Below are 27,732 nucleotides of genomic sequence, written 5' to 3'. Positions count from 1 at the left end.
ATGATGAATTGGGCAGCTCTAGCACAGACAACGAAACATGGGTAGGGTGTTGGCATCGGTGCTCATGGACCCTTCTGCTGTCTGCTTTTGGAGAAAGTCTTTAAAGTGGGGAGAAGGCTGAAGGTTGAGAGAAAATTTTGCGCCCATCTAAAATTGGCTGGCTGCAAGTGACTAATATCTAATAAGGGTCAGGGGATAAAAAGATATTAGAAACAAAAATAAAGCAAATTTTTGATTAAAACTCCAGCACAAAGGTACTATCACGCAAGGGAAATCTCCCGAAGGCAGACAACACACAGACGTGTCCTCTTTCTTCTGTGAAAAAACAAAGATGGGTCAACCAGTGCGCAACACCCTTCGGGCGGGAAGTCGCACACGCCTGCTAGCTAGCATCAGTGAAGGGCGCTGCCAGATGACGTCATCCATGAGAATAAGAAGGCCTACTTCCCACAGGCTAAAACACACTTCGATCAAGGGGAGGGGAGGCCGTGCTATAATGGTTTCTCGCCGGATGAATCCAAAAACCGGGCTAGGCCCTAACAGAATAAAAGTTCCAAATGTTCTCAATTAACAATTCACGCTGAAGGCGCAGGAACCTGGCAGAACAGGCAGTTGCAAGGTACGATTTCTTAAACTTCCCCTATCAACCAAACCCATTTACTATACAGCGTGCCACAGTCTACAGACACAGCCAGTTTAGCAACCATCGTTTAGTTGCTTTCTATTCGATGCGCAACAGCTTTACGGCTTCCTCGCACTGAACATGACGGGAAGACAGAGGAACAGCCCTCGTGACTAACCCCGCCCCCTCAACTGGTATATGTGGGATGGGCATGTATTCTGGGTATTAAAAAAAAAGAGGTAGTGCGGGGTGTCATAAGCTCGGGTCTATCTTACGTTTACAAAGGAACGCATCTTTCGGGTCCTTGCAGTGAAAGAAAGAATGATATATGCTTTAGTACCCAGTACCCACTGCTCAGGAAAGAACTATGTACACCACCACTTATTCTTTCCCTCCTATCCTTTTGCTAGTAAAGGATCTGGCAATAAACTACGACTCCCTATGTTACCCGCCTGGCCGCCTCTGACGTCAGCAGCAGCTGCTGCACGCGCCTCCTGTTACTGGACTGGATTTGCACCAATGTTTTGTTTTACTGCTCAGCTACGCGAAAGTGAAAACGAAGGGGGTTGCCACTCTCCAACCTGTTCTTGGCGTTTATACATACACACAAAAAAAATTAAGGATGATGCCGGTAAGCTTTCAGCATTTTACTTTTTGTCTTTTACGCACAACCTTGCTTTCGTACACCAGGCAAAATAATAAGAGCGCATTTCCTCCTGAGCGAATGAGACTACCGTATATAACTCCATAGCAAATAACTTGGGACCAGCGGCCAGGGTAAATCGAAATAGCTCTTAAATTTCCTCAAGTACACGGCTGAGGCAGCTATGTAAAGTTGGGCAGAGTGGATGGATCATTCGGGGTTTTATCTGCCGTCATTTAGTATGTTACTATGACTTGGGGTAAGACGAGAGGAGAGAGATGCGCAGGGCTGGCTGTTAATTCTCTTCATTTAAAAAAAAAAAAAAAAAAAATCCCAACAACACAACTTAATTTCTCTTACAATAAAGGAATCTACTGCAGTTCGACAGGCCAAGTATGTGCAAATACCAAGGAAGGTTGTAACTTCCTTTTTATCTGCAGCCGAGAGCATCATAAACCAACGTTTTAAAAACTTAAAAAATATATATATATATATCGAATACACGAATCAAAATTAAAATTATGAGCATAAATGATTCTCCCACTTACTTTAAGCACTGCTTAACTTGAAAATGGGTGTAGCTAGGGCGAGTACAAAAGTCATCGCTACAGTAGTAGATATGAGAAACGCGGTAAAGGATGGATCCAACGGATTCTTCCGGATCCTATTAATACCTTGAAATCATAGTAGACTGCCTTAAAGTTTTCACTTCCAAAATTGCAAACTGACCTTATGCTAGAACAAGCAGTCAGATTGCAGAGAGAATCTCTAAACACAAGTTGCAAGTAAAGTTTTAGTTGTCTAAAAGCTACTAGAAGAAAAAAAAAAAGTCCCCAACCAGGTTCATTCACTCAGAAAACACCCTTTATACTTGAAAACAGTGTTAAATAAACTGTATATGAAAGTGAAGGATTTTATTCAGGCTGAGACCATCTCATTATACATTTGCAGCTCCAGCTCTTAAAAACAAAGATCCCTATTTAATTTGCCATTACAAAACAAAATTATATTGACATTATGATGTCACCTTGGAACACCAACACTTCCTTCACAGCCAAATACTTCAAAAAGTAATAGTAAACCCTGCAAAAAAGCTACTTACAACTTGTATGGAAAACCAACTGCATTTTAAAAGTTAAGAACTAAATATAACATTATCCCAGGACAAGCAGGCAGCATATTCTCACATGTGGGTGACGTCATCTACGGAGCCCCGAAGCGGACAGCTTTTCAAGCAAACTTGATTGAAGATTTCAAGTTTGCTGGTGCTGCACCACGCATGTGTGTGCCTTCCTGATCCACTAGAGGGCGCATCCCCTCCTCATGGTTTCAAGTTTCAAGTTTATTAGGATTTTATATACCGCCTATCAAAGTTATCTAAGCGGTTTTTACAATCAGGTACTCAAGCATTTTCCCTCTCTGTCCCGGTGGGCTCACAATCTATCTAACGTACCTGGAGCTACAGTTCTTAGTTTTCCGCGGAGCTAGAAAGCCCTGTCTCTCTTCTCTGCGTTCTTCTAAGTGCCTTTCTAGCACCGCGGCTTCTTTATTTTGTTAGGGAGTCGCTGTGCGTTTGTTGATTGATCGTGTATTTCTTTGTTCAAAAAAAAGGACTTTTTATTGTGTTTCTGCTGGTTTCACCGGCATGGCCTTTCTTGGGCCTCAGCCATGCGGCTAGGCCTCATTTGGCTGCAGCTGTATTTTCTTCTTCCCTGGCCTCTCTCTGGGCTCACCTCATGTGAGCATAATGGCCTGGACCCTTTTTCCTTTGTTGGAATCGGACTGAGTAGCTTCGATCCCCGGTAAGTCTTCTTTCTTTCTTTCTGTTCTTCTAGGTGCTTTACCTCGGTGACGCCACCGGCTGAGTCTCAGGCATTCCAGGCATCGTGTGCAGTCGTGCCCGCCTCTACGAGACCTTCGAAGCGTGCCTCCTTTCATGGGAATACTCATCTCGAGGTTGCCCTTTATGGAGCGCACTGCTGCACCTTTATTACCAGTTTCATTGGTACGGTGCCGACTTCTGAACCTCGACGGACTTCGGTGCATCGACTGGGGCTTCGTGCCTCGACGTCGGCTGGGGCTTCGTGCCTCGACGTCGGCTGGGGCTTCGTGCCTCGACGTCGGCTGGGGCTTCGTGCCTCGACGTCGGCTGGGGCTTCGTGCCTCGACGTCGGCTGGGGCTTCGTGCCTCGACGTCGGCTGGGGCTTCGTGCCTCGACGTCGGCTGGGGCTTCGTGCCTCGACGTCGGCTGGGGCTTCGTGCCTCGACGTCGGCTGGGGCTTCGTGCCTCGACGTCGGCTGGGGCCTGGTGTCTCGACGTCGACGGATGCTTTGTACCTTCGACGTCGGCTGCGGCCTGGTGTCTCGACGTCGACGGATGCTTTGTACCTTCGACGTCGGCTGCGGCCGTGTGCTCCGCGTCACTTGACGCTTGTTCTTTGACGTCGCCTGAGGCTTGTGCCTCGACGTCGACTGAGGCTGGGGGCCTCATTGTCGGCTGGAGCTCTGTGCCTCGTCGTTGACCGAGGCTTCATGCCTCGCCGTCGACTGGAGCTTTGTTACTTGACGTCGCTTGGGGCTTTGTGCCCTTTGGTTGGATGTGGCCTTGTGTCTCGAAGTCGACGGGGGCTGGGTGCCGCAACGTCGCTGGGGGCTTTATACTCGGCATCGGCTGAGGCTTTGGGCCTCGGCGTCGACTGCGGGTTTGCACCCCGTTATCGACGGGGACTTAGTGCCTCGACGTCGTCTGGGGCTCTGTGCCTTGGCGTCTCGGGCTCCTGTTCTAGAGGATTCCCCGCTTTCTCTTCGGTTCATTCTGGGCAGCCGTGACTGAATCTTGTAGTTTGGTTTCCTGGAGGAGACTCTCTCCCTGCTCCGGCTCTGTTGCTCCCGCCGTGCGTCATCTCGCTTGGCGCAGAGTGTGGCTGAGGATCCGAACCTCCAGGATCGTCTCGCCACTTTTACTTGTGTGAGTGCTGCGCTTCTTGAGGCCTCTCATGCGGAGGCCACTAACCGCCTCTCAGAACGCGACCGGTCTTTCGCCTATCGAGACGCCTTCTGCTGAATCCCTTCTGCCTTGGTGGTTTGGACTCCTTCTCCGGAGGGGCCCTCCGGATACCTTTCTTGTGTTATCTCGGCCTCCTTCGCAGCAGCCGCGATAGCGGCTGCAGCGCCGGGCTATGGTCCAGCCGCCGGCTTCGGCGACTCCTGGCCGTCTTTTTGACTATTCTCGCATAGCCTCCGGGCTGCTCTCCTTCTGGGGATTCCTCCCCTCCCTTCGGGAGGGATGTCTCCGTGTCTGCGCACTGGGAGTATAGCCTCGCTTCTGTCGGTGGGGCATTCCCATCCTCCCATCTGCATCTGGTCCTGGCCCTTCGTGACCTGCACTGGTTTCTAGTCCGGGAGTGGTTCAGACTCTGTCCGCCCCTGTCTCGGGAGTCCGTCGGGGCGGACCTGGACCCGGTTTGTCTGCGCTCCTTCTTGTCTTGGCCTCAGGGGGAGGCCCTTGTTTGTTTATGCCGGAGGGTGGCCCCTCGGTCTGCCTCCGGTCTTTTCTGCCTCTGCCTCGGCAGGCCGCCTGTCTGCGCCTGAGTCAGCTGGTGTCTCAGCGGTATTCGGCCTCGGCCGAGCTGATGCTGATCTTTTTGAGATCATGGGTCTCCACGGTTCATGTCCCGATGTTCGCCTGGTTTCCTCTTAGTGTTCCCCGCTGGACCCGAGCATCTCAGTGATGACAGGATCGGGATCCCGCTTCCCAGCACATTGTGGTGCCTCCCTCCTTGACACGCTTGTTTCGTTGGTGGGCCACCTCTTCGTATCCCCGCATCAGAAGGTTCTGCCGATGGACTCCTTGGCATAGGCTATGGGGTGCATCTCGACGGCCCTTGGACTCAGGGTCTTTGGTCGGGTGCGGACCGTCGCAGCCGCATCAATCTGCTGGAGCTCCGGGCCATTTACAATGCCGGGGTGGATTTTCGTTATTGGTTGCAAGATTGCGGTGTCCTGGTGCGTCCCGACATCCCGGTGGCGATGTATTCTGTGACCAAGCCAGGGTGTACAGGTTCCCTGTTACTTTGCAGGGAAGCCCTTAGTCATTGGCAGGGGGCGTTACACCACTACTTCTTTCTTCGGGCGGTGTATTTCCGGGGCGAGCTGCATTGTCTGGTGGACACGTTGAGTCGCCCTTTTCGGCTGCATGAATGGTCGTTCCATTCTCAGACTCTGTGGCATGTGGTTGTTCGGTGTGTAACCCCACAGGTGTTCTGTTCGCTTCGCCCCTCACTCACTGGTTGCCTCGATATTGCTCGAGGATGTTCTCCCGGGTTCGCATCGAGGTGGATGATTTCCTTGGATGAGCAGGTTCCTCTATGTGTTCCCTCCCTTTACTCTGATTCTCAGGTCTTTGATACACCTCCTGTCGGTCTGAGCCACCATGATCTTGATGGCTCCTCTGTGGCCCTGGCAGCCGTGGTTCTCCCTGCTCCTTCAGTGTGTCAGGGAGCCTCTGCTTCTACCTATGTTCCCTTCTTTGCTGTCAGTGTTGAGGTTTCTGTTGCATTCCAATCTGCAGTCTCTACACTTATCAGCTTGGTCCTCGCAACGTGTTTCCCTCCTTCTGTTTCTCTCAGTCGGTGGGGGTGTTCTCGAGGCCTCTCGGAAGATCTCCACATCGGCAATGCTATTCCCAGAAATGGTCCTGATTTGCTGCGTGGTGTGCTCGGCGCCGCGTGGATCCGCTCTCTGCCTCCTTGCCTTCAGTGCTGGATTATCTGTTTCACTTGTCTCGGTCTGGTCTCAAATCGACATCTATTCGAGTCCACCTCTGTGCATTTGCTGCCTTTCATCGGCCGCTTGATGGGACGCTGCTCCTCCGTCCATCCGACGGTTTCCCGCTTTATGAGGGATCTCTTCAATGTACATCATCCGCTCAAAGCCCCTCCAGTGGTTTGGGTTCTTTGTGTGGTCCTGGCTCAATTGGTGATACCACCGTTTGATTCCATTGATAAAGCTCTTTTGAATTACTTCACCTAGCAGGTGGTTTTCCTGGTTGCTCTTGCGTCTGCTCGCAGAGTCGGTGAGCTGCAAGCTCTGGTTGCGGACCCGTTTTTTCCTGTATTTCATCATGACACGGTGGTCCTGCGTACTCAACCCCAGTTCTTGTCCAAGGTGGTTTCGGACTTTCCTCTCAATCATTCCATTGTTCTTCCGGTCTTTTTTCCGAAGCCCCACTCGCCTCCTGGCGAGGTGGCGCTTCACACGCATGACTGTAAGAGGGCGTTGGCTTTTTATCTTCAACGCTTTCAGTCTCCTTGGACGGTTCCTCGATTCTTTTTGTCCTTTGACCCTAATCGGTTGGGACGCCCAGTTTCCATGCGCACCTTGTCCAACTGGTTGGCTGCTTGTATTTCCTTTTGCTACGCTCAGGCTGGTCTCGCGCTGCATGGTCAAGCCACGGGACATAAAGTCCGAGCGATGGCGGCTTCTGTAGCTTTCCTCAGGTCGACGCCTATCGAGGAGATTTGCCAAGCTGCCACTTGGTCTTCGGTTCATACTTTCACCTCCCACTACTGCCTGGATACTCTGTCCAGGAGCGACGGCCGGTTTGGCCAGTCGGTTTTGCGTAATCTGTTTTCTTGATTTGCCAACTTCCCTCCGTCCCTTTTTGGTTAGCTTGGAGGTCACCCACATGTGAGAATATGCTGCCTGCTTGTCCTGGGATAAAGCACAGTTACTTACCGTAACAGGTGTTATCCAGGGACAGCAGGCAGATATTCTCACAACCTGCCTGTCTCCCCGAGGTTGGCTTCTTTGCTAGCTATCTGAACTGAAGACCATGAGGAGGGGATGCGCCCTCTAGTGGATCAGGAAGACACACACATGCGTGGTGCAGCACCAGCAAACTTGAAATCTTCAATCAAGTTTGCTTGAAAAGCTGTCCGCGTCGGGGCTCCGTAGATGACATCACCCACATGTGAGAATATCTGCCTGCTGTCCCTGGATAACACCTGTTACGGTAAGTAACTGTGCTTTGGGGTCTTATGGATGTTTTCTGTTGACAAACCCACAATAACTGTCCTTCATGTCTGTTCCACAGAGGGAACAGGAGCAAATGTTTATTTTAAATAAACAAAACAAACCACATCCAGACAAAAATTAAAGTAGAAATTTTCTGAAAAGGTAGATACTACAAACACTCCAGAAATGTGTCTTGGGGGAGGGGTTAGCTTTTCTTTCTTGCAGGTTGCCAAATATACATATCTGAAATGCTGTAACATTTTTAAAAAATTTTCTTTTCTACCTTTATGCATTTTATTTTTGTAGTCTGCTTGGTCTGTTTCTTTCACTTTTAAATATGATCTTTTTCTCTGTCCTTTTACAGTGCCCTCTTTTTGTTCCTTGCTTCTCTTTTCTGACATTTTTCCTTTCTTTCTATGTATACCCATATTTTGCACCTTTATTCCTCCATCATTATCTAGTCCTGAAGTTTTCTCTTTGCCTGTTCTCTGCTTTCCCAGCTTCTTATTATCTCTTAGAGAAGGACAAGAACAGAGGTCATTTATTTATTTCTTGAGAAAGGGGAGGTCTTGGATTTAATATACCACCTTTCTATGGGCACAATCAAAGCAGTTTCTATATACAGTGGTATCTTAGAATCCGAACGCCCCAGAACATGAACGTTTTGGAATCCGAACTTTTTTGTAGTAAATTTTGCCCCAGAATCTGAACTCTGCTTTGGAATCTGAACACCCTGAACATTGTATGTGTGTGTTTATGCCCCTAAAACCCAGTGTATTTACTGTTAAAATTTGAGTTTTTGGGACCCAGGAATGGATTAAAAATTGTCTTGGAACTCGAACGTTTTGGAACTCGAACGGGGTTCTGGAACGGTTTAAGTTTGGATTCCAAGGCATCACTGTACTGTGCTATATGCAGGTCCTTTTTCTGTCCCTAGTAGGCTCACAATCTTAAGTTATGTACCTGGGTCAATGGCATGACTTGCCCAGGGTCACAAGTAGCTGTAGTGGGCATCAAACCCTGTTTCCCAGGTTCTCAGCCCATCTACCTACCCATCACTGATCACTCTCCACCTAGCAGTCATCAGCAACTTTGTCTCATAATTCTTGTATCTCTAGCCATTTTTTTTCCTTGTTTGTGCTTGGCCAACCACATTTTTCTCTGCTTCTTTTGAGTTTTATCTGATATACATTTATTTGATCCTTAAGTTCTTCTGTATTTCTTAAATATCCCTTGTGTAGCCTTTATTTATTTATTTTTTAGCAACATTTTTTATTTATTTAAAATACTTATATCCCAAATGATCCACTGTTCTTGGCAGGTTATAGGTAAATAAACAAAATATATGTAAAATCATAAAATATAAAAATAAAAGATCATTACAACAGTTGCTCAAATGCTTGCTGATGGCAATTTCTTCACCTGCTTGTAAAAAGTAGGGTAATTCTCTTTGTATAACTGTTCCCATTCCAAAGAGGCTATGCTAGAAAATGGCTTATGACATGTTTAAACTAATCAGTTTAAGCATAACTTTTTATGAGTGTAACTGTTAGGCAGATTGGATGGATCATTCAGGTCATTTACTGTTATTATGTCCCTTGAAGCTGGCAACTGCAGTAACCTGTCTGTCCTAGAGCACAACCGTTGAACTAGATTGTTAGGAAACATTCTAACTAAATGGTTCATTTTTATACATTTGCAAGTTACACCTGATATTAAGATTTGGGCTCTGTTTTCAAATATCCTTCTAAATACCTCTGTGAATTAAACACAATGTGAATTAAAGGGAACTTCATTGAAGAAGATCAGATAAAGTAAAATGTATTCCAGGAAAACAAGCTGCAATTGTGTATATGGATTATGGAAGAAGGGCAGGGCACATACAAATCTAAAGGCATTTGAATAACAAGTCACAGCCCTCTTCTGCTACTCGGCAGCACTTGGAATCTAGGTGCTGTTTCTCAAAAGTATAATTACTGGTAATTTCTGACATGAATGACATCTTTGGAGACAAGGACTTCTGACCCCTGTGGGGCTGCTTTCATCTTGAACCTGTCTTAGAGTCCCTAGTACAGACTGTCTTCTCTACTGTAGGGTGAGAGAAAAGCAGCATTTTAAAAAATTTATTGTGATTCTTTGAGTTGACAAATATAGGATATGAAACAGTGACTGTCACAGGTTTTAAATGAATCATATGTGAAACTTCCCCGTGTTCATGAGTTAACAATTCAAAGTGGGGGAAGAGGTACACAGTAGAGACAAGAACAAGTAACAAAAATGGCTATCTGCACCATCAATACATTTTGGACATCCAATGTCCATGACTAAAGTGGAGCAATCTGGGCCAGAGCTTAGAAAGGAGCCCAAAGAAAAAAAAAATCACTAAAAAATGCCTGGGATAATAAAAGCTTGCAGCATTGAAGTTCCAATGGCCAGCTTCATTAGCTTTATATTATGAGAGCCAATGATTCCAAATGATTGGGAAATCAAACACAATATAGCTTGTCCCTCTCAGGACACAGGGAAGCAGCTTGTTCAATAGTGTGGGTGTTCAGCCCCCACAGAGCTGGCTCCTCTGTCTCTGGAATGAGGGCTGGAGCATTTGATAGTTTACAATTAAGAAAAATCAGTAGTGTGTGCCTCTGTTCCCCGCCCCCCCCCCGGCACCAGAACTACAATCAGAACGTAAGGGGTTGGAAATCATAGACTAAAGCAAACTGATAAGACTCAAACAATCTAAGCCTGCATCGAGAGAGGAGCGTGGGAGCCCTGCTCCGCCCCCCCACGACACAGGAAAGCCGACATTTATTGTTTGTTTAAAGACCACTTGTTATCCCTCACACAAGCTGCATGCTCTCTAACTAACATAACAGCATACACAACTTACTATAACTAGCAACAGTAATTTACTCAATCCTCTTTAACTTAACTGGTTGCTCTCTGGCTCCTTCCTTTTCTGTCTCCTAGCTTTCTCTTTCTCTACTTGCTCCTCCAGCTGCCCCAATAATAATACTTCAGCTCCAAGCTCCTGATCTAATTTTTATCAAAATTGACCCCCACCAAACTTTAACTCAACAATAGGACTAAACCGAGACTTGATAGTGAGTCTCCCCTGAATCCCTCCGACCTAACGCCCCAAACCCCCTTCCTGCCATGCCTCCAACTCTCCAGGCCACCACCCTCCCCGCCCCTCCTCCCATCACTTTACAAACCACCCTCCCGCCCATTCCCACTCCCACCACTCCCACTACACTCCTTACAACACTATACTTCACCATCCCCATTATTACAGGCCAAGGCAGATACGGTGATATCTCCCCCCAACCTAAAAAAAGCCGTTCCAGAAACCCTGCCAACCTCATCCCCATTCTTCCCTCTCCACAAACCCCCTCTCGCAACACACTCAAATTGGCACTCATCAATGCAAGATCAGTCAACAATAAATCCTTCCTCCTACATGACCTCATCTGCGACAAGACTTGGGACGCCCTCATGATCACCGAAACCTGGCTCCAAGACAACGATGGGATGACGCTAGGCGAACTATGTCCTCCAGGCTACCAGGCTCTAGCCTGCTCGCGTACCTCTGGGAAAGGAGGTGGAGTGACTTCCATTATCAAAACCTCCGCCACACCAAAACTAATAAACTCCATCAATATTCCCTCCCTAGAAGCTATTGCGTTCACCATAGGCCACAAACAAAAAAACGCCCTCATACTCCTCTATAGAACCCCCAACTCCCCAGCAGATACCCTAGAAACCCTCCTCGAATTCATCACTGAACTAGCCATCTCACACAAACACATGACAATCCTAGGAGATTTCAATTTCCCAGACTACCCCAACACCTCAGGACAAATTGACAACTTCCTCTCCTCCCTCTCCGACCTAGGATTCCACCAAGCTATAACCACCCCCACGCACTCAGCAGGCAACATCTTAGACTTGCTCTTCACCCTCAAAGACCCAACGGCAGAGCCCCAGCAAACTTACACCACCACACCTGTCCCATGGTCAGACCACCACCTCATTGAATTCGAACTCCCACTCGATACTACCCTAACCCCACGTAAAGATCCCACCCCCCACCCCCACCTTACGTCAACTCCCTAATTCGGTCAACCCTCAAGCTATGGCCGCAGGTATTCGCACCCTAAATGAATCTTGTACCCAACATCCCCTATCAATTGACCTGGCAGCCACCACATGGCACTCTAACATCCAATCCCTCTATAATAACCTGATCCAGACAAAAACAACCCAAATAATCACCAACAAAGCACCTGCTCCCTGGTACACTAATGACCTCCGATCCATAAAACGATCCCTAAGAAAAGCAGAAAGGATCTGGGCCAAACACCCGGGCAATGAAACCAAAACCCACTGGAAAAGCATATCCACCACATACAAAGCTGCCATTCTAGAAGCAAAAAAGACCTACTACTCTCGTCTCCTACAACAAGCCCCTTCTAGATCTAAACAACTGTTCACCCTCACCAACCATCTCTTCACCAACGCCCAAAGGAATAATCAAACCAACCAAACAGAACTCGATAGCGAGACTCTCTCGGACTTCTTCCAGTCCAAAGTACAAAACATCCAAGCTAACCTCGACGCCAACACCAAACCCATTCCTACTCAGCTCCAGCCAATTCCATATACCCCCCCTTCCGCCACTCTCTCCCAATTTCATCTAACTACTCATGCGGAGGTCCTCGAAACCCTGAGAGAACTCAAACCCTCCAACACCATCCTCGACCCCTGCCCGTCCAGCCTCCTGCTGTCCGCCGGAGACGCCATGGCAGAATCCATCCTCCCCATCATTAACACCTCTCTAACTACTGGAACTGTCCCCCTCAGCTGGAAATCAGCTATTATCAAGCCCACTCTCAAAAAACCCTCCCTTGATCCTAACGAACCTGGCAACTATCGCCCAGTCTCCAACCTCCCAATTGTCTCCAAACTCCTTGAACGAATTGTGCTCCACCGTCTACACCCTTTCATTGAAGAACAAGCTGCCCTATCCCCAGCCCAATCCGGCTTCCGTAAAGGCCACAGCACAGAATCAGTACTCCTTGATATCATCGACGACAGCTGGTCAATACTCGACAAAGGCAGTGACGCCCTACTAGTCCTACTTGACCTTAGCGCTGCCTTCGACACAGTTGACCACCACCTCCTCACATCTAGACTCCACGACCTCGGAATCAAAGACACAGCCCTCCAATGGATCACCTCCTTCCTCCACCAAAGGACCCAAACTGTCCTACTAGGGACACATAAATCTAACCCTAAGCCTATCAAATATGGTGTTCCTCAAGGCGCCCTTCTATCCCCCCTCCTATTCAACCTCTACATCAAACCCGTCATCGATATAGCGCAAAAATATAACATCAAAATCCACTCTTATGCAGATGACATCCAGCTGCTCCTCCCCTTAGGCGAAAACCGGCCATCCCAAATTGCTAACCTCGAACTCTGCCTCACTGACATGAAAACTTGGATGTCAAACAACAAACTTCAACTTAACGCCTCCAAAACCGAACTCCTATGGATCAGAAACAAAAACATCAAATACCTGCGACCTACACTAACATGGGATTCCACTCTACTAACGGCAGCAGATCAAGTTCGCAGCCTGAGAGTAACCCTAGACGGACACCTATCCCTATCTGCCCACATATCCCAAGTAGTCTCCACCTCCTTCTACTACCTTCGCCAACTGAAAAGGATCAAACCCTACATCTCAACACCAGACCTCGCCCAACTCCTATACACATATGTCCTCTCCAGAATGGATTATTGTAACTCCCTATTTAATGGACTAACTAAAAATAATATCAAACGCCTCCAACGGGTCCAAAATGCAGCCATCCGCCTCCTACACAACCTCAACTACCACGATCCCATCTCCCCGGCACTCCATGCTGAACACTGGCTCCCAATTAGCCAACGCTGTACTTTCAAAGCCCTGGCAATTGCCCACAAGAGAATCTATTCCACCACCCCCTCCTACATAAAATCCAAGCTTCCCATCTACAACCCCACTCGCACCCTTCGCTCAAAATCAGAGATACGCCTATGCACCCCCCCCCCCCCCCCGGAAGATCCCTGCTCACAGAAACTGCCCACAAACGATCCTACAGCCACTTCATTCCACACCTCTGGAACCAACTCCCTCCCCAACTCAGACAACAGAACTCATTATTAACATTCCGTAAATCGGTAAAGACCCTCCTCTTCAACTAAAGATCTCCTCTGTCTTCTCCCCCCTTACGCCCCACCCCTCCTCTCTCCTATCACCTCCCCAAACTCCAGTATAATCCTCTCTTACTCTCTCCACTGACAAATTGTACCTAAACACATATAACTTTCCTTAAACTAAACTACTGTATTCCCCCTTCTCTCATTCTGCTGTATTCTCCCTGTATTTAATTCTCTCCACAATCTATAAGTCCAATTACTTAAACCTGTTGTACCACTTATATGTCTAGTTACTCTCCACTGTGTATGTTCATTTGTAGACCGTTCTGAGCTACAGGGAGGACGGGATAAAAATCCAAATAAATAAATAAATAAATAAAAGTTTATTAAATTATGAAATTAGAAATAGAGAAAATAATGGTAGATAAAGACCATATAGCCCATCTAGTCTGCCCATCCAATGGCGTAGCAAGGGTAGGAGGCGCCTCCCTCCCCCATACCTCTTTAAATCTTTACCAGTGCGAGCACCTTTTACAGCTTAATGCTCATTCTGGAGTTGGCTTTCCTTTGATGTCACTTCCTGGCCCCGCAACCCAGAAGTGATTTCAGAGGAGAGACAGGCCATTGCAAGCAGCAGGTCAGAAAAGTTGGGGAGGGTGGGAAAGGAGGGCATGAGAGTGGCATGGGGGGAGCGAAAAGGTGCTGGCGCCCCACCAAAAGGCATCCAGGGCAGCCAACTCCCCCTTACTACGCCACTGTGCCCATCCATATCATATACTCTCCCTTTCTCTCCTTCAGAGATCCAATGTCTGTCCCATGCCCTCTTGAATTCAAATATAGACCTTGTCTTCACTACCACTACCATGAGGATATTCCATACTTCAACCACCCTTTCTGAAAAGAAGTATTTCTTTAAGTACTCCTGTGTATACTACTTTTCACCTTCATCAAATGTCTCCTCATTCTTCCCCTCTGACACTTCTTGCCCTGGATCGGTAGCATGGAATATTGCTACTCCTTGGGTTTTGACCAGGTACTAGTGACCTGGATTGGCCACGGTGAGAACGGGCTACTGGGCTTGATGGACCATTGGTCTGACCCAGTAAGGCTATTCTTATGTTTATATTGAGATCTTTAAGTCTTTCCCTATATGCTTTATGACAAAACTATTAATTTTGTATTCGCTATCTGTTTATACCTTTTGCTTTCATTCTTCGGGCCATTGGCAGTGTGACTGAAGTAAACAAGCTGCCTTCTGCATCTGGAAGCTTTCCCTCTGCTACTGTTTCCTGGCCCCGCTAAGGCACAAAGCAGTAGCAGAGGGAACGATTCATTCACGTTGCCCAAAGAACGGAAGAGTACTGCCTTATTGGATCCTATGGAGGAGAGGCGCTCAGAGGGCAGGGGAAGAGGGGTAGCAGGAAGATCACAAGGGGGAGTGGTCATTAGAGAAATGCTGGACTGCGGGGATGGAGACAAAAAAGGAAAGCAATCAGACCTCCAGGAAAGAGAAAGGGAGGACAGCGATGAAAGATGGATGGTGAGTGTGGAGAAAGAAGAAAACTTCAAATGGGCAGGAGACCCTGGCAAGTGAGTTAACAGAAGACAAACAGAAACCAGAACCTGGGACCAACATTATTTGAATAATGACCAGACAACAGGTAGAAAAAATAATTTTATTTTCTATTTTGTGATTATAACATGTCAGATTTGAAATGTATATCCTGCCAGATCTGGTGTTGGACCAGTGTTCTTCAACCTTTTGACACCTATGGACTGGCGGAAATTAAAATAATTATTTTGTGGACTGGCACCGGTCCGCGGACCGGCAGTTGAAGAACACTGGGCTAAGTCATGCCCATCTCCACCCAATCTCTGCCCCAGACCCCGCCTCCAGTACTAATTGTAACACCGCAGTCCGCTCACACGGCGGCCCTCTGGTCAAAGACCGGCGCCCCAACTGAGACTAGCCCTACCTGCGTAAGCTCTTGTTCACCAGGAACTTGTCTAACTTTGTCTTGAATCCCTGGAGGGTGTTTTCCCATATGACAGACTCCGGAAGAGTGTTCCAGTTTTCTGCCACTCTGGGTGAAGAAGAACCTCCTTACATTCGTACGGAATCTATCCCTTTTCAATTTTAGAGAGTGCCCTCTTGTTCTCCCTAACTTGGAGAGGGTGAACAACCTGTCCATATCTACTAAGTCTATCCCCTTCAGTACCTTGAATGTTTTGATCATGTCCCTTCTCAATCTCCTCTGTTTGAGGGAGAAGAGGCCCAGTTTCTCTAATCTTTTGCTGTACAGCAGTTCCTCCAACCCCTTAACCATCTTAGTCGCTCTTCCACTATTTAGAACCACTCATTACAGAAGTCTGTGCAGCTGAGGACTGTGGCAGTTCTAGTTTTAATTCTTGTAATGCCTTCATAACAATATGCAACAGACCTGCCAGTTAGAACAGCTTACACAAGATCAGATCATCTCCCTGGACCAATGTCACAATGGCCTGCTGACCATCAGCATCTGCCTGAACTTCAAAACCCCCCCAAATGAAAGGTTCACTTTGGGACAGAAGAGGCATAGAGTCTGCACTCCCAAGTGTCCCAATCCTTCTCTGACTGGCCTTCTGTGTTTACAGCTGACACTTGCCTGGCAGACTGCGCTCCGGGAAGGCGCTTCCTCCTGCGCTGTTGCTGGAGTTGGCACAGAGCTGGCAGATTGATTCTTATAATTCAAGCAAGCATCATACAGCAAACTTACAAAGTCTGGTGTAAAGACCTGCACAGGAGGCCCAACTGACCTCTGTGGGTGATCCGTTTGCCTCCCTTAATCTCACACAAAGCACACTGTATGCTTTTCAACATTCATTCCTACCAGAAAACAGATAACCCCATGCAAATGCAGGACCAAAAACTAAAAGTACTAATATTTACAAATAAACCCTAAGATGCAAGACTCTGTTAAGCAGTACAACCCCAGAGGAAAAGAAACAAATACATTTCTTCCTGAACAGACAGCAGATGTAAATCAATCACTAAATAAAAAAATAAAAGCATTTCCCCTACTTCCTCCATGCTGTGCCTTGCCTTCTGGCCTGCCCACCGGTGTTATCTTTGGGCCGGTCCATGGTACGATCAACACGAAATCTTCGGGACGGCTGAGTGCTGCATTGCACAAAGCTGTGGGCAGCGGCTCCTCGCGTGCATCCTGCGCCTCATCTGGAAACCTTCCCTCTGATGTTGCGACGTCAGAGAGAAGGCTTCCGGTTCAGGCATGGGACATGCATAGGAGCCTTTTCCCACGGCTTTGTGCACTGCAACACTCAGCCGGCCCGAAGATGCCGTATTGATTGCACCATGGACCGGCGGGCTGAAGAACACTGTCTTCTGCCCGATGGATGTGCCAGCCCTGTGGACCGGCAGAAAATTTCTGCGAACCAGCGGTTGAAGAACACTGTGTTAGACAACAGGCATGAACTAGGACCTAACAGAGAAAGGAAATGTCTTTTTTGTTTACACCACAGTGCCAGAGTGGGTAGGAGAGGGCAAAGTGGGTGGGGTGGGTGCAGAGGCTACAAAATAAACCCACCAGCACATTTGAAAAAAACACCCAATTGGGCAGGAAAAGCTAACTGAAAAATTGATTCACTAGGTTGAATCAAATTGAAATTTTTTTTCCTGAATTGGGCAGTGCTACTATACAGTGCCAGCAAGCATCTGGAGCATCCCACTTTGCAGTGGGATTAGTGGCATCAGTCCAGTTGAAAGGAGCAGCTGGCAAGAGTTGCTTGGCGAGGGCTTGTGTGCTGACCGCTCCCCATTCCCCTCCTCCCCAGGTTTAGAAATGCCAGGTGGCCCATCTTAAATACTGCTGAGGCTCCAGGGCAAAGATGTTAACCTTTTTTCAGTCGGGATACACCACATGTAGTCATTATCCTTTTGACACACTGCATACGTGACCCTCACAGACCTTTAGTCTGACACAGTATTGCAATTTTTAGTTAAATGTGAACATGAAGTCTAAACTCCCTCAAGAGGTGCAGAACATATCTGGGACATTTTGTCAAGGAAGTTGCCACACACAAAAAAATTTCTTATTCTCATGCCATCTGAGCAATAGCAATGTAAAATTTCTCCACTAATGCGCACATTGCGACTATAAAACCTAAAAAAAATCTGAACTCAACATATGTACATTTAGCAAACATGTTATATAACAGTAGCACTAGTGCTTTGGGTCAAATAGCGAGAACCCTGCCTATTAATCCTGGAGGAATTTTGCACACACTATTTTAAAATTCTGCATTCTTTGTAATGTTTTGTGCACAGTCTCTCCAGTCATAAGGCCTGACCACTCCTCCAACTTTCTCCTTCTGCAGTAATTTCACGCCACTCCAGGTTCCACCCTCCCTAGCTTTTTCTCATCACCTTCACTTTGAACCCCTTCAACCAGATTCTCTGCCCCCCACCCCAAGTTCTCTGCCCTTAGCCTTCAACCTCTACCTCTTTTCTCTACACCTCCTACATTAGGAAGGTGTGACTTAATGGTAGAGCTGCTGCCTCTGCACCCAGAGGTGGTGAGATCAAATCCCAGTGCTGCTCCTTGTGACCCTGGGCAAGTCACTTAATTCTCCAGTGCCCACTAGTGCAGCCCGATTTCTGATTCGAATCGATTTTTTTTTTTTTTTTTTTTTAATCGGCCTCCTGTTTCGGTGACTGATCCTCCCCCGTCACCCTCTAAAGCAGGAGCGGCAGCGCTGCCTCTTACTGGCCGGCTGCTGCCACTCCTCTTTAGGGTCAGTTGGGAAGTGCTGCAGTCAGTGTCCTCCGGCTTTCCCCTGCCTCCCGCTCTTATATTTACCTAATTAGAGCATCCTGCAGAGAGGATTGCCGGTGCTAACGATCCTTGCAGGCTTCCATCGGATTCTGGAGCTGTCATTTCCTCTGCCGCGATCCTGCCCCTGACGTCAGAGGAGGGGGCGGGACCACGGCAGAGGGAACAACAGCTGTGGAGGCCGATGGCAGCCTGCAAGGATCACGAGCACTGGCGATCCTCTCTGCAGGCTGCTCTAAGTAAAAATAAGACTGGGAGGCCAGAGGCCTCTTTTCTATGTTCCTCTGTATCTTCTTCAAATTCTGTTTCCAGGGACCTCTCTTTGCCTTGTTCAATTTCCTCATTATACCTGTCTCTGACATACTGATCTCTTCCTTAAAGCTCTCTCCTCCCTTCCTTTTAGCCTCTCTATGCATTTAGATTTCACCCTTTCGCTCCTCCATTTTAAGTTTTCATCTACCTAGCAACTTTCAATTTGCTCTTACTCCTTAGTTTTTCAATTTCCCATCTCACTCCTTTACTACTACTACTACTACTACTACTACTACTACTTAACACGTATGCAGCACTGTACATTTTGACATTTGTAGACGGTCCCTACTCAGAAGAGCTTACAATCTAATTGGACAGATTTCTACCATTTCTACCTTCTGTACTTATTACCCTCCTCTCAGTCATTTCTTTGACAGCTCTTCCATGGCTTTTCCCACATGGTTCCACCACTCTTGGCATATCCCCTTCCTGTCCCCTGCTCCATCTTGAAGCCTGACATCTCCTTGTCTCTTTCCCTCCTTCCCAGAACTGCATCTCTTGCTCTCCCTTTTCCCCATTTCCTTCCAACCCAAAATTGCATCTCTCACTCATTTGTCCCCCTACCACTCAGTAATGCATCGCTCACCCTTTTGTCCCCTTCCCTCCCATAACTGCATCTCTCCCTTCCCCTTTCCCTCTTAGAACTGCATCTCTTTGTCCCCCTCCCACCCAGTCAGTACAGCATCTCTCTCATCCTCCTTACCACTCAGCATTGCATCTCTCATTCACCCTTTGCCCCTCCCTCCCCATACTGTATTTTTAAATCATTATTTGCTCCCTCCCTACCCTTACATCTCTCACCCTTTGCTCCTTCCCACCCACCCAGTATTACATCTCTTGTTCACGTTTTGCCCCTCCTTCCCAGTATTGCATCACTCCCTCATTATCCCCACATTAGTTTTTCTCTCTCTCCACAGTCCTTCCTGCCCTTGATCCAGAATCTCCTTTGGTCTCACTTTCTCACTCTCCACTCCCACCCCTTCATGGTTTCATCTCTCATTCCCTCATGCCTGGCCTCTATGACAGTTCTTCTTTTCCAATCCCGGTTTCTCAAGTCCAGCAGTCCTGGTAGTTTTTTCCATCCAGTAGCTCTCCTTTTCACCTTTCCCATCCAATAGCTCTCCTTTCTTCATGCCTGGTCTACCTTCACTAATCACTAGCTATCTGGAGGTCGCTGGCAGCAGCCATTCCAATATGCTGCCTATGTCTTCTCTGTACAGTGTACACCTCTAAGGAAACAGGAAATGACATCAAAGTACAGAGAAGATTCTGTAGCCAGCAAGCAGCATATCAGAATGGCTGCTCCTGGTGACCTCTAGATAGCACGTGATTAGTGAAGGTAGATCAGGCAGGAGAGAAGAGCTACCGGACAGGAAAGGGGGGAGACTAGAAAAAAGAACTACCAGACTAAGGGAAGGGGGGAAGAAAATTAGCTGTGCAGGGCACTGACGGACTGTCATGCCATGCTCTGAAACCTGCTGCCTGAGGCCACTGCCCCAGTTGGCCTCATTATAGGGCCACCCCTATCTGTTTGCAAGGTACTGTTGTTCATTCAGCCTCTGACTAGCTAGGACATAGAAGAGTTCAAGTCAAGTTTTCAGCTCTTTTCATGCAGATTTCTACCTCTCTTTCAGATGCATTTTTTCTTCTCTGACAAGGTGACACTTCTGTTTGACTTCTGGAACGTGCAGAGTGCCCCAGGTAAAGTCTCGCTTTTCATCTCTGTCCTGGAGTTCCAGTAGAACTAGCAGTTTTGGGAGGAAAGTTGTCTACTACTTACTGCAGTACTCCCAGTGTTTTGTGATTATCCCGTGGAGAAAATAGCAACAATATTCTTTCTAGTGCAAAAGGCATATGAGTCATGAACCAGTAAGTTTTTCGCCTCTACTCATAAGTTTGTGTAGAAGGTATCATCTACATTTTTCAGCTTTGCCAACTCTGACACTGCTCTGTGCCCCTCAGTTTCTCCTTCTACATGCAAGTTGAATGTATCTTTCTGATCTATTCTCTTCGTTTTATTATTTTTTATTAACTTTGAGAGACTTTGGTGCTACAGGAGTACCCAGGTTATCTGGGTCAGTTCTACCTAGCTGGAGATACTCATGTAGCTGGGAGGGATCGTTCCACTTGTAGCGGAGCTCTCTCCTGGTCATCATCGGAGCTTCAGCGCAGGCTGTTTAGCATCTATGTTGGTACCTGGGACTTTATGGCTGCCAGCTGTTCCCTCCTCCCCCCCTACCTCCCCACCCCAGCAAAAAAAGTGCAAGGAGCCTGGGTATTCAGGATCTAACACAGTCTGACTGGCAGCTTAAAAAACAAACAAACAAGTATCTGGAAGATTTTTTTGTATGCTTGGCTGAGGTAATAAATTTTCACCTGCACTATTCATGATTTTTGTACCCCTTTCCACTTTCAATAAACATATGTTTAAAAAAAAAGTCTTCACCATCTTTTAGCTTCTGTTTAAGCTGAAGCAGGCACAGCACCAGCAGCAAAGTGAGTACTGGCCATTGTAACCTATGGGACACATTATGTGGGGTCTTTAATTGCTGTATTGGTGGTTTCCTGGGCTTGGATTTAGGATTCCCATCTCCAAAAAAAACCCTTTCACGTATTTTTGCACATTTGAGTTGTCCTGTGTCATTTTATGGCAGCAAAACACAGCCATGGTGGTCAACTTGGATTTTTGATCCATTTTTAATAGCCTCTACAGTATTTTCCTCAAACACCTTGATTTGATTTTTATTAAAATCTATAGATATGGACTCCTCAGTGCTGTCAATAGGTCTGAAGAGGGATGAATATCTGGAAGTTTTCCACAGTGTTCAAGAATGAGCCTCTTTGAGGGGAGGTGACATGTGGCTGACTCTCTTCCATTTTAAAAAACAAAAGTGTTATCACACTGGAAGTTATGGGAGTCGCATCATTGTTAGTGCCGATTGCACTCAGGTGGTGTTTTGGGTTCCACCTTGGTTTTTTCAGTTCTTATGTGATATGTTTATTAACCTGTTTAATTTGAAGTCGAAGACTCAGGCTGAACAGGGAGTTCCCTGTCTCCCTCCTTATTTTTCTCGTAGTGGTTCTCAACTGCTTTGGTATGAACTGAGGGGCACAGAGCAGTATCAGAGGCATTGGAGCTGAGAAATGTAGATAGCGCCTTCTACATAAACTCAAGAGTAGAGGTGAATAACCTATGGGTTTAAGATGCCTTTCTACTAAAAAGATTTTGAAGAACCTATTCTTCCCTAAAAACTTAATGTTGGGAACTGGGGCTCAAACCTAGAAGTTTTTTCTTTACCTTGGATCTCTAAGGCTGAAGTCTGGTTCCCTGTAAATGAGCTGAGCATTTGCTTGTCTCCGTTAGACACCTAAACATATGTGCCCAAGCCATTCACTTAATTGTATGTATATTTCCACATGTTTTTGGATTACAAAAGCATATGGAATACAGTTTTAAGAAAGGCACTTCCATAAACCTTAAGCACAACAGTGTTAAAATGAGACAGTACCTGCTGTAGAGGAGCAAAGCTGGTATTTTTAGTACAGCATTTCAGGAGTCTCTGCTTGAAGCAGCAGTTATCATGCATTCCAGTAGAGGTGTTTGCCTTGCAGGAATGGTGCTGTCTGTGTTGGTGGTCCTACTTCTAGCTGTCTTGTATGAAAGTATCAAGGTTGGAAAAGCCAGACTATTCCAGAAGACAAAACTGGCCATCCCACCAAACATAAATCAAGAACATCTACTTGAAGACAACATGTCAAGCAACAGGGTTACACTCCACTATAGCAATCCTAGCCAAAGGTAAATATATTAAACAGCTTCTACTTCTTGAAAGTATGTACTGGTAAATAACACATTCGAAGGGTCTCAACCTGATCGTCAAATGAAAGTTTGTTAATCAAAATAAGCAGTTTTCCATTTAGTCATTTGAAGTGTACTTTGTTTAAGAAGTATTCACTAGCCCCACTGCCATATTCCAAAACCAGCTTCCAGTTTCTGAATGGACAGCAACCCGCTCCAGAGAGTCCAGCTGTAGATTCAGCTATCACTCAAAGACAACAGTGTGGCCAGATTTCCTGTTGGGGAAGTTCTAGAGCAGGGCTATCCAACCTCAGTCCTCAAGGGCCTCAATTCAGTTGGTGTAGGATTTCCCTGATGAATATGCAGGAGGTCCTATTTAAATCCTGAAAACCCACTTAGTGAAAGCCAATGTGGTTTATAAGTCCTGGCCCTTGACACTTGCTGCAATGACCTGGCATGAGAGAGGGAGGGCTCTAATAAGGGTAGCCCCATTCCAATGTTGTTGCAAATGAAAGTGCTTGGCACTATGGTCCAGTAGAGATCAGTTCCTGTTGAACTGAGGAAAACTGCACAGTAACGCAGAGCTTCCACATAGAGTGGGGAACAAAAAAAATGATTTTAGTTGGTATTTTTATGCAGAGAAGGAATGATGATAACACTCCAAGATCGTATTACCTGCATACATAAGCAGTCTGAAAATTATCTTTCCTCTGTATGCTTAAAAGATGTGCGTTAAACTTTTACTCTCCCTGAGCAAAAGGACTACTGGGTGACTGAAGAGGGCACTCATAGGTTCTGTTTTCAAATCTTGGGATATATTATGGTAGTAAAATTCTCTTCTCCACAATAGCAGGAGTTGACTGTGTAGACACTGCAGTTTTTATGCAAATATGTAGTTTTCTCACTAATGCTACACAGGCTGCAGGTAAAAAGTAAAAGCTCTCTGTGCCACTGGGGTGAGTTTGAATGTTGTTCCCTGCTTAACAATTTCAAGGAAAAGAATCATCCTGTTTAGTGTCCTGAGCATGTGCATGTCGCACCCAGAGGCAATATTTCAAATTAATAAGTTACAGCAAAGGTGACTAGTTTCAAAACCTGCATTCTGAGCCAGCAAATGGTTAATGGTTTGTTTGAGTTTGTTCTTAGTTCATGCAAGCTGTTTGTTCTCAAATCTGTCCTGGGAGATTACCAGACAATCTGGTTGTCAGGATACCCCTAATGAACATGTATGAAGTAAATAAACATATATGGCTGTCACCTCTATTTTAGGCAACTCTCTTATGTATATTCGTTAGGGATATCCTGACAATCCAACTCTCTGGTGGTCCCCCCAGGGCAAGTTTGAGAACCACTGCTCTAGCACAGTGCTCCAACTAGGCTATTTTGTTGAGGGTGGGAGTGTTATGCTATGATTCAAAAGTAATTAGTTATAATTACTAGTTATTTCTCAGCTTCAATCGGTAAATCAATCTGCCTAAAGTAACTGATTATTTTTCCTATACTGATATATCCAAGAATACTTATAGTAAACTATGCAATATTCACAATAGCATTGTGTATAAGATGGATAACTTCATCCCTTGATGCTGTTCTCAAGTAGCTTTGACTAACTCATGCCAACCACATGCTCTGCCAAATCATGTGCTAGTTACTCTTAAAAATAATTTCAATTACTGGGATAATGAAAAAATAGGTAACTAATTGCTAGTACTTTAATATTGCACACACACCACTGGAGCATAGTACTTGTAATCAGTATCAATGGTATTTGAGCCTGTACTGGAATCTGAATTAGCACTTTACTCTGAATTTTACTATAAAGACACTGGATTATGCTGTATATAAATCAAAGCACAGGCATATTCATGGTGACTATCCTGAAAACCTGACAGGCTGGGTTGCCCCAGGACCAGTTTGGGAATCAACGAGTCTTTCAACTATACTGTGGTTTAGAAGAGACTGAGAGCAGGATGCATAAAAGCTTTGGGCAACCTGGTACCAAAAGCCAGGTTTGGAGTGATTTCATTTGTGTGGCTCTGCCCCACTCGGATGAGCAGGCATGGGGCCAACAGTGCTGCTGCTTTGTTTTCATCTCAGCATGAACTAAAACAAACCCTAAACTGTATTGAGCAGAGCTGCCACTCTGCTTCAGCCTTTTTTTAAGCTGCTGAATTCCATTTTCAAACATGGAGGCAGGAAACATGCCAGCGACTCCCCCCCCTCCCCAACTGCTGCCGCTCCTCTTCAAAGCAGCCCTGCTGAGGATCGTGGCCGGCTGTAGCGAACCTCGCAGGCCGCTCTGCACCTCAGTAGCACGTTCCCTCTGACGCATGGGATCGTGTCAGAGGGAACATGTTACCGAGGTGCAGAGCAGCCTGGGAGGTTCACTACAGCCGGCCGTGCTCCTCAGCAGAGCTGCTTTGAAGAGGAGGGCAGACACGAATGGACCAGGCATCTGGATGCTGGACAGGGGGGGCAGGTAAAACGAAGGGAGAAGGGCTGCTGCTTGGCAGGGGGAGCAGGCAAGGGGGGTGGTGGTAGTGGACAGTTGAGGAAAGAGAGAGACAAAGAAAGAAAGACAGACAGATCTATTCTAGCACCCGTTAATGTAACAGGCTTAAACACTAGTTTGAAATAAGTACCTGCCATCTATTCCAGTCCTAGCATACAGCTGTTCAAGGCATTAAGTCTGCACATACGCTTGCTCTTGAGCTAACCTGACCTCTTGAATAAACAGCCACGCTAGCTGTTTGCAGTGAGAGGGGGAAGTATATTTTGCCTAGCTCAAAAATCTGTGCAAATGACTGAATCATCTCTATAATAACTAGCTACACTTATTCCCCATGAGTATGTACATGTATTCATCATGTAACTTTTTTTGGACAGGTGGTTGTGGCTCCATGCTGGTCAGTCGCTGGTGCACATCATACAAGTGGTGTTGGGTTATCTGCTGATGCTATGTGCCATGTCCTACAACAGCTGGATCTTTGTGGGCATATTGCTGGGCTCTGGCATAGGCTACTACTTGGCATATCCACTGCTTCTGCAGATTCCAGCAGCTGCAACCGTCTAAGGCCCTCCCGGTGCCCCTTTTAAGGATGATTGGAGAATAGCTGCCATTGGTCCCTGCTCTGCATCCTGCTGCTTCAACATGGCATCTTCTACCACTAATTATGCTAACAGCTATATTTTACTGAGCAAACCAAAAGCTGCTGTCTCCTTTTTATGGCTCTGAACCATCTCTGGCCCCATGACTACTTTGCTGGCATTATAGGAATGGATGGCTCTGTACCTGTACAAGCCTGACAGCCAGAGAAGAGAACTGCTGTCTACAGCAGACTACACCACTGGATCCTGTGAATAGTAGATCAGAAATATTTGAGATTTAAAGACAGGAGAAGTGGGACTGGAAAAGAGGCACCTGTGTCTAAAATATCTCATGTTCTGTAAGAAGCATATTTATACATTTCTTTTATATACAAGGGTTTTTTGGAGGGGATATTTTAACAAGTAATAGGCAAATTCTCCTGTCTAACTACTTTTTGCTTAACTGGGGCCGCAGACCTGAATTATATCATGATAGCATAGTCCAGACTTGGATTGTTAATAGACTGAGCTAGCGCCCAGAGCTTGCTGGAATTCTTACACCAATGGCACCTATAAGTTGTGAACATTTAAGAGATGAGCTACTCAGGGAAAGAGGGAGTTGGCTAGCGGCGGCAAGCTTGCTACAGCGACATGAGAGCAGCACAGAGGCTGTGGCCTTAGATGCGACTCCCTCTCTTGTCCTTAGCAAATGGCAATATGAGCCTGTACATGAGGGCAAATCAGAAATAAAAGACAATTGTTAAATTACACAATAACTGGAACAGAGCTAGCAAAATGCAACATATGTACTTGTACAGTACCTTAAAGAGTTAGCAGACTTCATACCCAACTATCTTCTGGATTCATTCACATTTGCTAGTTCAAAACATTTCACAGGCACATGCTCTATTCACTTTTCCATCTGTTAAAGGCTGTAAATTTAAAAGATAGCATCAACGCCTTCTGTCTTATCAAGTGGCATCTTGGGATAAGGATTTGAATAATTTAATTATGTCTTCCAACACACACTTACTTTTAAAAACATATTTGTATAATAGATCCTTTGGGTAATTGAATCAGTCCAACACTGTATTCACTTTTCTCTTTTGTAAACCGCATAGAACTTAACCGTGTTGCAGTATGGAAGTGAGTTTTTAATGTTATTCCCGTTACCCATCAACATCATGCACGCAAGAGCACATTGACAGATGCCTTGATTAGAGAAGACCGGTGGATCACTGTCTCAATTGGCTGCAAAGTTGGATATCAGCTATGGCTCTGCATTTGCCATAATGCATGATGAGGACCATGTGGAAAAGTGATGTTTACTTGCTCACAGTTATTTTAATTAAAGCCATTAAATGTATTTTGCCTTTACTTTTTGATTTACCCTCCTGTAAAGCTTTATCAGCAAAGCACGTTATATAGTACTTCAGGAATAACAACACACACAGCCACAGGGGAAGATACGGATTCAGAAGAGAGAAAGGCTATATAACCTATTACACAGAGTAAACTGAAAAAGCGGTAAAAGTTACACAAGGTCTGGAAGTGATGTAATTTTTTTTAAAAAAAAGGTTAAAACCAAAACTAAAAAATCTTTTGGTCTGTATGTTGCCTCAACTAGAGGGTAAGCCTCAAAGGAAAAAAAAGACTTTGCCTTTTTAACAAAGCTGTATGAAGCTTAGTAATATATAGAATTACGTTAACATAGGCACTTGGACATTTCTTTTTCATAAGCCAGACACATCTCTGGCAACTGGCAGCTTCCAGCAGCCGTTGGTACTGCAACAGATTATTTACTCAGGTCAAACTTTTTGCCCTTGCACAGTGTGCAGGATCTATAGTAGTTCTAACCTGCCAGTTGTATCTGGTTTGCTTCAAACTTTCACCTTACAGGGTGGGTGCATAGAACAGACTCCCAGGAGAAGGCAGTACCATACCCAAAAAACTCAGCCTGCAGATTCTTCACTGGTAGGAAAGAGCAAAGTCAGATTACGAACAATTTGCCATTGCAAGGAAGGCAAGATAACCTTATGTTCAATATCCACTCTCAGTCTCTTATGCCCAAACTACTATGCCTAATGTTGCACACTTTGATGACAGCTTATGTGGAATTATGCTTTTTAAAATCAATTTTGAAGTATGGCAATCAGATTATATTGAAATGATTTATACAAATTTCTCAAAACATTTACTCTGAATAAAATTGTGCCACAC

At 46.0% G+C, this 27,732-nt stretch overlaps 1 protein-coding gene across 2 annotated transcripts; it reads left to right on the top strand.

The window, feature by feature from the left end:
* The first annotated feature begins 422 nt into the window (after nt 1-422).
* On the top strand, nt 423-27,732 carry SLC31A2 (solute carrier family 31 member 2). 2 transcript variants are annotated; one of them, XM_033961326.1, is made up of 5 exons: nt 424-619; nt 1,033-1,253; nt 20,261-20,327; nt 22,239-22,425; nt 25,312-27,732. In XM_033961326.1, exons 2-5 carry the CDS (start codon nt 1,245-1,247, stop codon nt 25,496-25,498), a joined length of 450 nt encoding a protein of 149 aa, XP_033817217.1. In that variant the 5' UTR covers nt 424-619; nt 1,033-1,244; the 3' UTR covers nt 25,499-27,732. The 2 variants fall into 2 exon arrangements, with proteins under 2 accessions (XP_033817218.1, XP_033817217.1); XM_033961327.1 differs by lacking the exon at nt 1,033-1,253 and having other exon boundaries at nt 423-619.

This window comes from Geotrypetes seraphini, chromosome 10, assembly GCF_902459505.1.
Source record: "Geotrypetes seraphini chromosome 10, aGeoSer1.1, whole genome shotgun sequence".
Lineage (NCBI taxonomy): Eukaryota > Metazoa > Chordata > Amphibia > Gymnophiona > Dermophiidae > Geotrypetes > Geotrypetes seraphini.
This window is presented reverse-complemented; position numbering and strand designations above follow the sequence as displayed.

Excerpts from the sequence above, each read along its gene's own strand:
- SLC31A2 (XM_033961326.1), top strand. Across the intron at positions 20,328-22,238 it reads GAACGTGCAGAGTGCCCCAG|GAATGGTGCTGTCTGTGTTG; the intron begins GTAAAGTCTCGC and ends TTTGCCTTGCAG. Across the intron at positions 22,426-25,311 it reads TATAGCAATCCTAGCCAAAG|GTGGTTGTGGCTCCATGCTG; the intron begins GTAAATATATTA and ends TTTTTTGGACAG.